Raw genomic sequence first — 13754 nt, 5'->3', positions numbered from 1 at the left:
TCTTTGAGGCGGTTCCACAAGGTTCTGCGGCTGAAGATGAGAAAGCAGAAGAAAATTTTTAAGAACATTCAAGGTCACATGGCTGAAGGTGAAATCTAGGAGGAGAAGGTACAGCTGAATACAACGAGACGGATAAGGAAGACGATGATATTTGTGTCGATGTTATGATAAAGATAACAGAAGATCAAAGGATTAAAGAAGAAATAGATTCCATTAAAAACAACTAATTGAAACGAAGAAATGGAATAAGTTTCTTCTTTAATCCTTTCATCTTCCGTTATCTTTATAATAACATCGACACAAAGAGCATCATTCTCGTTGTATTCAGCAGAACCTCCTGGAACCTCAGAGGTTTCACCTTCAGTCGCAGAACCTTCTTGAATGTTCTTAGAGTTTTTTTCTGCTTTCTCACCTTCAACCGCAGAACCTTCTCAAACTGTATTAGAGGTCTCACCTTCAACCACGAAACCTTCTTGAACGTTCCTAGAGTTTTCTTCTTCCTCTTTCTCACCTTCAACCGCAGAACCTTTTGGAACCTTCTTAGAGATTTCACCTTCAGCCACAAAACCTTCTTGAACGTTTTTAAAAGTTTTCTTCTTCCGCTTTCTCACCTTTAGCTGCAGAACCTTCTTTACCTTTACCTTTCACTTCAGCTTTTTTCTCCATCTTCTTCTTCTTACTCTGTGACTTTCTTCTAGTAACTTGACAAACCTGAACTCTTCACCAATGAACGAGTTACTCTTCCCGGCATCGCAGACGTAGTCGCAGCCATTTCTTCAGCTTTGCATTTTCTTGGTGCCATTTCTCCACTATTTTGCTAGTTATGTTAATGATGTAATAATAAAACTGATTAATAAAATGGTGAATTGAATAAACAAGTAAATGTTAGAGACACACCATATCAATAAAGAATAGAGCTGCCTTGTAATTTTGGAGAGGCACGCACCCGACCAATAAAACAAAGAAAAGGTACTTTGGTTTATGATTGAGAAAATCAACCAAACAGGTTCCCAAATCATTAAGAAAATGAATCCACTAGAATTTTCTTAAACCAAATATGCAGTTAAGTAGAACCAGTAAAGTATTTGTCTTCTTCATTGGTACATGAGTACTTGCATGTTTGATAGAAGAGAAAATTCTCTTGCTTCCACAAAGTTTCTGAACGGGAATAGATAGCTCGATTTTCTATAGTTAGAAGGATTGAAAATAGCTAAATTGGCAAGCTTGACACTTGATATGCACAGATTTTATTCATCTTGAACTTCAAAATCATAAATAATCAACTATTCAACCTGCGGCATAACGAAAAAGTCTTGGCTCCGCCACAAAAGGCGACAGAGTGTAGATACAAGTTAGTTAATGAAATTGAGAGCATGTGCATTAGTAGTTTCTCTTCCTATCCTATTAGCTATTAAAATCCTTTATTATTGAAGTTTGAGATCAGAACTTAGTATTGAAGTTTGAGATCAGAACTTAGAAGAGAAACTAAATGTTTGTGTATATTGAGTATTGAATTGACCACTGTATGAGACTAGCATATTTTTTATAGTGAAACCAAAATTACTGATAAGCAATAACAGAATTACCAACAACTACTACAAGCTAATAAAAGTTGATGTTTAAAGTTGACCGACCATCCACAATTAGTCAACGGAACTATATCCAATATTGTTTAATAATCAAACTGTAACTCTTCCCTGTCAATTAGTTTAATGTAGTACTCAAAACCAAGTGGCATTGGTCCAAAAACAACAATAAACTTGTTCGATCTTCCAATGTACAAAGTTTAACCAAATTATCGTTGCCTTCTGATGGTCATGCAAAATATGAAGGAATTGTTTTGTCGGTGTTACCGCAGTGCGTACAATACGGCAATTGCACATCTTATCTTTCCTAACATTTCTCATTAGCCTCCCATGAATAACTGTCCACAAAAAGTGTCAAACTTTGTCTCTCTTAAATGATAAATTTGTAAAATCAATAGAGGATTCAAGAAGGTAGAGTTGCACATTGACCTCTGTTATACGGTGACAAGTCTATGAGTAGCACATAATATCTTGTTCAACAAATTCGCAAGCTTTTGAAGCTAGATTGGGAGGCCAAAGTGTGCCATTCCTACCATGAAGCAAATGCTTGTTTTGGCGAATATTAGGGTGCGTCGGAGATGACTCTGATCATTTGAGCGTATTCTGGCTAATTTAGTCTCTGAGTAAGTTCCTTGTTTTTTGGGCTTAAGCATCTCGATTTCCAAAAAAAAATCCTAAAATCAATATCAATTATTAATAAATTTAATACCCCTACCATGTTTTTTAATCCCTTGATTTGGTCAAAAGGTCATATATTAGGGATTGAACGTGAAACATAAGAGCATAAAGTCATGTTATATTGGTACTTGCAAAACCATATATTGTCATATATATTCATATGCAAAGGGCAATGCAGTGTAAAATTTCCCACATGATAGTGCAAGTTATACATTCCACAAGCAATTCATTTGTTTAGTTATTGCTGTCAGTATATCTCCTTTTCAATTTTGATTTTCTTTTCACGATATTTACAAGCGAAATATACAGCAACGTATCTGACAATCCTCCAGGGAATCATGTTTACATACAAGGAGAAGAGTTTATTGCTTTGTGTTGGAGACATCATATTTACATGTTGAGAAGAGTTTCCAGCTCGTCGAGGACTTGTAGTGCATGTAGTTTATCTGTGCTTAATTTAACATTTTAGGAAGCGAACATACTCCTTCTGCAACATCTCTCCCCCATTTACTTGATCAAAGCTGCATTTGTAAAAACTGATACAAAAAACAAGTTGTACGTAAGGATGAGGAGAATGACGAGAACCAAGTTCATTAAATGAAGAGATATACACTAATTTGTGTTGTTTCTTTTTTTCTTACAAGGATACATTAATTTCTGTTATTCATCTGAAATATATTATTTTGAGGTTTATGAAATTGTAACATGAGATTGAGATCAACTGCAAAGCATGCGTGAGGAAGGATAACAAATGAAAACAAATTATGCAGAAACAGAGATTGTGTAGAAGAAGCTGCTGACGCTTTCTCGTATTTGAAAGCAAATTACACCTGTGGGCATGTGAGACAAAAACTAACTCCGCTGAATAACTATTAAAACTTCATGATTTTTTTCCATAATTATAAATGTCAAGATTAATCTAGTGTATTCCATCCAACAATATACTTTCAAACAATAAAATACATATCAACTACTGTATTAAATTCAAATGTCTCAATTAGGTAGCTTGATTGCGAGTTAAGGGACACAAAGTTTTAAGCAGTATGTCCACAGTTGGTTCTTTAGAAACTAAGATAACCATTAACTTATTAATATTTGTCTATAAATAAGAAACTATTAAATTCTATAACCATCAACTTATTAATATTTGTCTAGAAATAAGAAACAATTCAATTCTATTAAAGTATGCAGGATTGATCATAAAAATATCACATGATTCAAAGGCCGGATTGTAAAATTGTATTCTAGAAAAAAATATTCAATTATACAAGCACAGCCTGGATCACCATAAACCACTAATTACAATAGCATGCAACACTACATATTATATGTACCTCAACATTATTTGAAAATGTAAAAACCTAAGGATTTAATTTTTGAAAAAACAGGGGGTGTTAGACACACTCAACTGACGAGTCAGCAGGAAGACAGACATACCTTCCATCCATGCCAGAGATTAGGACAGTGTTCTGTGATCCAAATGCCACAATGAATTTAGTGTTTTCAGGCAAGTGGAACTGTGCAAATGACCATTCTGAACTAAAATATTTTGGTAAAACCCCTGCATTGTTTCCAGAGAGAAAATAGGTAAGAACAAAATAATAATAAACCAAAAATATCATGCAATTTTCCATCTTAAAAGTAAGCTAACAATCATGAGTTGATTTAGAGAACATCCATAAATATATGGTTTCTACTAGAAGATGTTATTACATGCTTGAAAGGAGTTGATTATCAAAGATGTAATGCTACCTAGATAACTCATAAACCAAAAGAATGATAAAATAAACAAGCCTAATGTGCAAAATCATTGAAATCATGTAAGATGATTTGTGCAGGAGAAAAAAATTGTTGTTACCCTGCACAAATCCAAAAGTAAATATAATAGAGCACAGCAAGTTGAGTTTTTGTGTCATATATCTAGAGTTACCCCACTTTTGATCTTTTTTCATGTACTATCTCGTTTTATACCAGCACAGTTCATAAAAACAGGAGACTTCGGAGTTCAGATAGCTGATTATGAATCAAACAATTCCATCAAGTTTCCTAAGTCATGAAGGCCTAAAAACTATCTAAAAACGCCACACACATAATGTAGCTCCCTGAGCTGGCTAAGTATTTGAATTGGTAAACTGGAAAAGATGATTGGATTAAGTCTCCAAATTATGATAATAATTTCAGGTGCTCTGCATTACAAAGGAAAAGCAATTTTACCTCTCATGAAAGATAATGATGAATTGGGGTTGGCACCGGTATTTGGAGAAATCAAGGGATCTAAAGCAGTTGAAGAATTCTGATGAAGTAGTACAGGCCCTTGGACAGCAGTTGGGCGTATTAAACTATCCTCCCCAAACACTCTCACTCTCAAGTTGAATATATGAACTGTGCCTTTGTCACTTGATGCTGCCAACCACTGGACATTTGGAGACAGAGCTATACTGTTGATTTCAGCCCTATCCACCCCTCTTCTAACCTACACAAAAGAAAAATCGATTATTGAACACGAAAAGAGGAAAACTGATAAAGATCAAACTGAATCCTATTGGAAAGAAGTTCCACTTCCAAAACTATCGTGGACAACTCAAGAACGTTGACGTGTAAAAGCTTCTTGTCAGAAAAATGTAAAAACAGCAACACATGCTAAAACATTGTTATTGTAAGGAGACCTCCAAAAGATGCAAAGAAAATTGTTATATTTTATATGTATTTAAGAATGATCAAGAATCAGGACTATGCAACACAATAAAAAAATTCACAACAATGAAATGTTTTGCTTGACTTGGATAAAGTAAGTTTGCTCTTTTTCTCGCTTTCAATCAATTATACGAATACAGAAAATTTCTCAACAAAATAAAGCATTAAAAAATGTTTTTAAGTCAATCCACCTCATATATACAGATTTGAAAATAAAAAACCTGGGAAAAGGAAAATATGCAATGGCAAGTTCAGCATATTAATGGTTTATCACGATGACTAAGTACATGATGAGTAACCTACTTCTTGTAAACGAGACCCATCCATTGTATTGAATATTCTAATCAGAGTGCCCTTCTCACTAGCAGTTGCAAGAAGGAGCCCGTCCATTGTCAGAGTGAAGCATGCAATTTGGGAATCATGGGCATTGATTAATTTTGTGACATTCAGTCCAAAGTGTTCAACTCGAACCTGTCCTTTGTGACGACCTGGACAAGCCAAAACAAATGTATTTGAATGGTGTGAAAGACAGCACAACCCCCTAGGATTTGCCATAGTATCAATTTGATGAAGAAGCTTCAAATCCATAAAGTTATAAACATATATCTTGTGCTCAAGAACAACTACAATTCGATCACGTCTTAATTTCACTCCACGAACTTCAGATCTAAATGTGAATTCACCAATGCACCTGCTCTGATGATCATCCCAAATCAAAACTTTATTGGGTGGATAGTTGGAATTTGCTACAGCACCAACAAGCGCTAGGATGTTGCTACGGAACAGCATCTCTACAATTTTGAAACCACCACTTTTTAAATCACGCCTGAAAGTCTCTTTGAAAGGTTCGCAATTATAGATACGGAAACCATGACTTGTTCCAGCAGCTAAGCAACCGTAGTCCTGATTCCATGAAACTGAGAACAAATTAGATTCATCACTATCATTGATGTCTGCATCCGGCCGGGAAAGAGAAGAGGAGGCCCCACTATTTGGGTATTCACAATTTCCGATCATTGAATTTGGAAATATTCCTTGAGATGTTGAAACAGGCGAATTCATATGAGATGAGGGGGTATCTGCCAGCATTTTCTGTACTCAATAACCAAGTGAAGTGTCAGAAGGTGATTTTAATTGTAATAGACAAGAGAAATTCTTTGATATTACTTTAAAAAAAATTATTAAACACAGTCATGCTTGCATGTTGCAACCTGCAGGATGAAAGTAGCAGGAGGGAATTGTCAGGCACTGTTAATGCAACATTTATATTGCTACAGTCATTGCATGTGTACAAGAATAGTTGAGTGTCTTACTACTAACTCAAACATGTGAAAAGGGATTCAACAGGAATGGTAGCCCACAAGATGTTTAGCAATTCAAATTTCATAAGTTTGGATTGAGAATTAGATGTTATTCAAGATTCTTGAAATGATAAACTACAGATGGAGCATTTCCATTATATGTGTGTGTGTGTCAAAAATCCGAGCTTGTTCTAGACAGCCAAATCATTTCATGAGCTTCAACACATTTTCTCCAATTCAAAGAAAAATACTAACTCAAATGATATGAGCTATATGCCCACTTTGTACTACTTCTGCAGCTCAGTCCTTTCCTGTCTCGTTCTCTAGATAACATCATATATATATGATGTAAAATGTAAATAATGGCTTGTTTCCTCCAGACAGCAATGAAAATTAAAATTTTAGTGCAGCACAGTTAATTTCATTGGTACGGTCATTATTCGTATCATCCATGAATTTATGTATCCTACAGTTGCAACACTTCCTAATTCTATGAATTTTCTGTTTTCATACATCAGTTCCACCATTACCAGAACCCCTAACCTAACAACCAACAATTTCAATTTTACTACACTTTTTCAAGCAACTATGGCTTTGATGCTCCTCAAAGTATTTAAGTGATGTAGGCAACATGTCCATACAACACATAAACGTAAAGCAAACATATGAAATAATAAGTTGATAACATAATTATTTCCAATCATTTTTGTGGCCAATGCTACTTCCCAATTCGTGTTGTTAAATAAAATTTACTGGCTTACGGCACCTATAGTGCTATAGCTTAGTGGAATTTAAACAATCGGTTATTGTTCATTAGTACAGGAATTTGAACAAACTGCTATTTTTTGCGATCCACGATTGATACATTGTTTCCGATTCCCATTTATGCAAGAAAATGTAAAAAAAATGTGATTGAGGCAAGAGGGTACCAGGGGAATCAATCAGTCAAAGCAATTCTGATCAAAAACAGCAAATACTCCCTCTTTCAAGCAATAATTTTTCACTTCAACATATCTACATATATACCCACGATCAGAAATTTCAACATGGAAAAAAGCAAAAAGAAAAAATGCAATCTTTAACGACGAAAACGAAGAAATCAAACAGGAATTGACGAGATCAATGTATAAAAAACAAAATTGCGATGAGAAAGAGTCAAAGAGGAAAGGTTGAATTGAAAATGCGCAACAGCATAATAATAATAATAATAATAAAATGAATTATTGCATAAAGACGTAAATCGTGTTACCAGGGATGAAGAAGAAGAAGAAGAATTAGGGATCGGAATGCAAAACGTGAAGGTTCTGAATTCTGATCCAAATTCCAAATTCCTGTCTCTCTGTTTCTCAATCAATTCGCCATTTCATTGTATGTTGGATTTCGTGGTCTTTTGTTTAATTTTTGTCGGAGTAATTTAAGATAATTTAAGAATTTACTAATTTTGATATAAGAAAAAAAATTATATTGAATAAATAATGTATGCAGTCTATATTAAATATCATATACATAATTTATTTTCTTTCAAAAAAATTTACATAATTTATTTAATGAATTTAAAAAATAGTTTTTTTATAATAATGATAGGAGGAAATCTATATGTATATATAAGGAACCTAAAAAAATATTAAATGGAAAAAATAAATATAAACATAAGTGGATGTTTATAATTTTAATGGCAATTATGATATTTAATCAACATTACTTTGTTGATTACATATTATCATGACAATAATCAACATTACTTTGTCTTGATTGTTTTTTTTTTACAATTACTTTGTCTTGATTGTTGTAAAGATCAATTTATCCCTTGTTAACTTTTAATAATTAGATACACTTGTAGATTAGAACAATAAAATCACATTGTAGATATGTTAAGAAAAATGAAGTAATAACTAATTTTAAAGCAGCCTCAAACAACAACAATAATATATTTAGATCTAATTTAATAATCAAGTGCAAAATAGAAACCACAAACAAAAAATAAAGAGATAAAAAAACAAACACGTCAAGAATTTGTTAGCCTAGTTCGACCCGACAATGACCTACGTCTGGAGGATAGAGATCTCTCCACTTTACTATCAATGATTTTTTTTACTGAGTTATAAGAAATTAACTTCAATGAGCTCTCAAAGAAGAAACTTAATTTCTACCCAATTCTCGAATCTCTTTCCGTGATAAAAAAACTCAATGATTTCACTCTTCCAATGTGTTTATAATTGTCTTCCAACACAAGAATCTCACCCAAAAACACTCAACTCTTGGTCTCTAAGTTCCCTACAAATTCCCTCGTTTAGTTTCATGAAATTGCACAAGTTCTATCAACAAATGAGTCAAAAATTGCTTATATAGTTTTTCAAATCCAGGCAAATTGCGCCACGGTTTGAACTCATGAAGACACGGCTGTATAAGACGACAAGCTACAACGCGACTGTATAACTTGAAGAAAACATATAAGGATTCGATAACAATCATGAAATCGACAAAGAAAATGACTCTGAAGACAAAAAACAAATTTGAAAAACGTGTCGACTTACAACATACAATTGGTTGAGAATAGCTCAGCAAGATAATTTCCACGACCATAAATATGGAATTCATTTCGAGACATTTTTCAAAACCAACTCTCGAACTCGTGAATCTACATATTAACTTATTTGAACTCCTGTAGTTGCACTAATCAATTACTCCCTCCGTTTCAAAATACATGTCCAATTTTTACAATGTGCACTATTCACTTGACTTACTTTGACCATACTTTTTAACTAATATATAAATACAAATATTAGCATGTAAGATGTTGTTTGATTTGTTTCGACAAATATTTTCAAAATATTAAATTTTTATAATTTTTTACTTTATAAAATTAAAGATATTAACAGTCAAAATTATGCATTGGCATATGTGAAGTGGTTGACTTGGACATGTATTTTGAAACGGAGGGAGTACTTATTTATGTTTCCGATTTGGTTGACTTTCCATAAACAAAGAATAATAATAAATGATACTAAATTATTTCACTAGGCACAAGTGAACTGAGTTATTGTACTAAATGTCACTCATCTCTTATTTATTTATTGTCGGGTAGTCTAATGGCTAAAACTCACATATATTAAATGTGAAGAAGTGAGTGTTTGAAGTTCGAACCACAACCCCTACATATAATATGCAATATCCCTAACATAAATGATAACTCATAAATGACAACGGTGCAAAAAGAATAGTACAAGTTAAAGGTTCATAGTGCAAATGAATGCATCATAAATTTGAAAAGTAACTTTCAAAACCAATCTAAAGTAAATGTTATTTATTTTTTTGGTAAGAATAAATATTAAACTTAAAAACCACGATAGAATGGCCCTAAAATTCAGATATAGAATAGGCCTAAAATTCAGATGTAGAATGGCCCTATGCCTTAGTCGGCAACACCGTAGACATCATCATGAGAAAGATCACAAAGGCCATCTATTCAACAAATTCAATCGCATGCAAATTCAATGGAACATCATACAAATTGTTTGTAGGTGTTTTTTGTTTTTTTAGTGTTAACTTGTGTCCTTAGAGCATCCACAATGGTGAGGTCTTCATCATTTAAAATCTAGTATCTAATAGGTGCTCCCATTGTGGAGAAAAATTTGAGAGTTTTTTAAGACCTAGGGTCTAATTTAAGACCCTCATCTTTTAGTGGTCTCCACACACTTTTTTTATTAAAATAATATATTAGTAGTGAAATGGAAATGATGAAGAGTTAGTTGTGGAACCCATATAGACTTTTTGTCTGAATGTCTCCATTGGATTGAATGAGTACCTACCTATTAGGTACTGTTATTAAAAAAAAATAAAAAATATGTGCACAAATGGGATCCGTTTAAGACCTTCAAATTGAGGGTCACCATTGTGGATGTTCTTAGGGCGCATGTTAAGAAATCCATAAAAAAAAAAAATATTCTCTTAAACTTTGTGCATTCAATTCATTAAAACATTAAAGATTAAATTTAATGCACACATTCCAATACACTATTTATACAATTGGCTTCTAAACTTGTGCCTTAAATATACAAGTTAACATTTCCCTTTCTTTTTGAGAATTGTTGTTGACACATTTGGTTTGGCTGAGACACACGAGTAATTTACCTAAATGCCCTTCGCCGGTTAACTACCGAATTTTGTGGTTACCGGCTGTAGTTAACTGCCGAGGAAAACCTCGGTAGTTAACTGCCGCTTGTTTCATTTTTCCTCGGTAGTTAACTGTCGAGGCGTCCTGAAGCCATAAAATGGCAGAACCTGTTACATGTGTTTTTACACGTTGTTAAAACATTGTTTCAATGTCAAATCATAAAGTCAATCAAAGAAATTACCAACATAATTGAAACTGAAAATATGATACGGAAACGGACAATTGTCATAAATATATGTCATCGAAACAAAGTAACAACAAATGTCATGAAAATACAACGAAACGACCAAATGTCATGAAAATATACACCAAGTCATGAAAATATATCCTAAACATAAAATACTACTACTCATGGTCCTGCTAATGCTGCTGGTGCCTCCTCCTCGGCCTCTGGCCTCGCCTCTTGGTCAAGATCGGCGCGATGTGCTCCCTTACATGGGTCATGGCCTGAAACCACTGCTGAGGGTTCATGACCTCCTCCTGACCTATCTGCGCATCAGCGGCACTAACCATGTCATGGGTGTCAGACGAGCTTCTCGCCTCATGCCGCTCCCACTACTGTGCAATGATCTGTTCTTCATTTGCTGGCCTCGGAAGATCTCTTAGAAGAGGTGGCAAAATTTGAGGGTGAGACACCTTAGTGTACCATAAAACATAGCCATCCGCCATGTCTGCTCTTGTGTCTGCTCACCCCAATCGACCACCTTAAGCGTGTGAGTGCGGAAGTCGACGAATGCATGCACAATCTGAGGCGGTGGCAGCTCTACAACATTCGTCGGATGTCTAGGGACGCTCTGGATGTATCCGTACTGCCTCAAAACCCTCTCGGGCAAGTGACGCTACACCCTACGAACACCGCACATAATTCAGCCTGAATACCAGAAAGGCTCCTCAAAATCTTGGATCTCCCTGTGCTCTTCGTACGACCTCCAGCATACATCATCAAACTGAATACGATCAAGCAATGAGTGATACGTCACCCCCTATCCATGACCCTTCTGTGGCTTCCACCTCGCCGCAAACGGATAGTTTTTCATATAGTCGGTGTTGGGATCAACACTGTAAAAGCTAGGAAAATGCGCCAAAAATCATGTCTGCACAAACCAAACAAATCACATTTATAAATTATTACATACGAAAAATATAACAAAAAAATAAAAGTTAAGGTTCACATTTATAAGTTTCTTACAGTGAGCAGTGTTATGCTTCCCCCAAGAGCTCTGTCTCCAGGCTTACAGGCCTCAGCTAACTCGTCGTATAGGTATGTAGTGTCATCCCTCTCCATGAATAATTACACATCCCCGTGTAGCCCTCCTCCATGGTCGTCAGATAGACCAACTCGATGCGTTTATTGCTTCTATCACCAAACAAGCATCCAACAAGATATAAGAGATAACACTTGACACAAAATGTCCTAGCTCTCTACAGCTCCTCCATCTCCTCTGGATCATCTGTATCTGCCAATATGTTAGCCCTAGCAAGGTACCTCGTATATAATTCCCTCAGCTTCGAATAACTAATGTACCCACCATACTCTGTACCGCAAATTTTCTCTACCTCCTGCTGCGACACACCCAAGTGCCTCATCAGCAGTGCCGCTCCCTCATGTCTCAACATCTTCTTCCCATGGCTCAACATCCGCCCTTCAATCTGAAGATGCATAAGACATGCGACATCATCCAAAGTCACTGTCATCTCCCCTAGGCATGGCAACAAAACCCATACCCGTGGTTACCCGCCCGATCCAAACCCAATTTGACGGATTTTCCCCGTTTTAACTGGGTTTGGGTATGAGTTTGGGTTTCCCCCGATTTCAAAACACAGGTATGGGACGGGTAACAGGTATATAGGTATGCACCCCGAACCCATACCCAAACCCGTCCCGAACGAAGAAAATTACTTTATGTTGATATGCCATGTTATTTTGTTTGATAATTGCCATGTTATAAAAACTATCATTGATATTTAAAGGAGCAATTAAATCAACCGGTCTAACAAATGTTAAAATGAGCGTATTTCTTGATAATGCATTACAACATTTCTCTAGGGTTTGCAAAAAAAAAAACTTATATTTTTTATTAAAAAATATTATTCAATGCGGGGACGGGGACGGGGATGGGGTTCAATTTCTCATCCCCGTTGGATATGGGTAGGGTAACGGGTAAGTATATGAGAATCGGGTATGGAAATGGGGAATGTAAAACCCGTCCCCACCTCGCCCCATTGTCATGCCTAATCTCCCCCAAGGGCATGTGAAAAGTGACTGTCTCGAGATGCCACCTCTCGCATAGAGTCATCAGCAGAGCATGAGGCACAGTGGCGTAGCCCAAGTTAACCAAATCATGTAACCCGCTCTCCCTAAGCGGATCCCAAAACCAATCCTGATTCCCGTTGGAACGTCCAAGACTCAAAATCTTAGCCCCATGATTAATCGGTTTTACAACACGCAACTTACGAATCTGAAATAATAGAAAAATAAACATAGTTTAAACAATTTATACATTAAACAATGTAAACATTTAACTAAACAAAATAAAATTTAACAAATGCAAAAATAAAACATAACACATGTAAACCTTAAAACTTAAATAAAATACATAACAAAAAAAAATTAAATCATAATTAAACATAAAGAAAACAATAAAAATTTAAATCATAATTAAACATAAAGAAAACAATAAAAGTTGAAATAAAGAAAATTTAAAGAAAATAATTAAACAAACACACATATAAAATAAAAAATTATAACAAACACACATATAAAAAAAATTAAAACATTAATTTGTGTTGCATATGATAATTTAAGATAATTAAAAATAACACTTATATTATCTGAATTATACCAAAGCGGCAATGCCACATGCTTGGCATAAAAGTGCAGCAAAGATAGGTTTTCCGATCCTCTAGGAAAGGGAGGGTCCACAAGTAACACCTCCGGGGGAGCCTCTGCTGCAATGTCATCATCATCTGCTATATGCTGCTGCTCTGGTATATAATCCTGGTCATACCAACCATCAGTCACAACGTGGTGTACCTGATTCTGATAATTCAGGACTCCGCCTCCTGGCTCGGATCAACCACCTGCGACTCTTCAGGCTCTGTAGCCTGAGCAGCCTCCTGCGAAGTCCCTGAACCATCCACCCTCCGACCTCTTCCCTTCTTTGGGATGTGCCCGCTTTGTCTCTCCTTCCGGTGGCTTTGAGTCATCGCACGCCTACCACCAATCATCTTAGATGGATCAACCGGGTTCTGATCAGACATATCTACACAAAAAATAAAAAAAATTAACATCATTTCCATAACCTAATCAAACACATTAAA

At 35.3% G+C, this 13754-nt stretch overlaps 1 protein-coding gene across 2 annotated transcripts; it reads right to left on the bottom strand.

Annotated features, from left to right (window-relative positions):
- Window positions 1–2392: 2392 nt before the first annotated feature.
- Window positions 2393–7668, bottom strand: LOC25489798 (autophagy-related protein 18d). 2 transcript variants are annotated; one of them, XM_024779695.2, is made up of 7 exons: window positions 7509–7668; window positions 7189–7273; window positions 6126–6169; window positions 5262–6050; window positions 4479–4737; window positions 3702–3825; window positions 2393–2800 (listed from the first exon to the last, which is right to left on the bottom strand). In XM_024779695.2, the coding sequence occupies exons 4-7, from the start codon at window positions 6045–6047 to the stop codon at window positions 2722–2724; spliced, it is 1248 nt and encodes a 415-aa protein (XP_024635463.1). In that variant the 5' UTR covers window positions 6048–6050; window positions 6126–6169; window positions 7189–7273; window positions 7509–7668; the 3' UTR covers window positions 2393–2721. The 2 variants fall into 2 exon arrangements, with proteins under 2 accessions (XP_024635463.1, XP_013461473.1); XM_013606019.3 differs by lacking the exon at window positions 6126–6169 and having other exon boundaries at window positions 7509–7667.
- Between the last annotated feature and the right edge of the window lie 6086 nt (window positions 7669–13754).

This window comes from Medicago truncatula, chromosome 3 (genome assembly GCF_003473485.1).
Source record: "Medicago truncatula cultivar Jemalong A17 chromosome 3, MtrunA17r5.0-ANR, whole genome shotgun sequence".
NCBI lineage: Eukaryota > Viridiplantae > Streptophyta > Magnoliopsida > Fabales > Fabaceae > Medicago > Medicago truncatula.
Note: the sequence above shows the minus strand (reverse complement) of the source record. Positions and strands in the feature narration are given on the sequence as shown.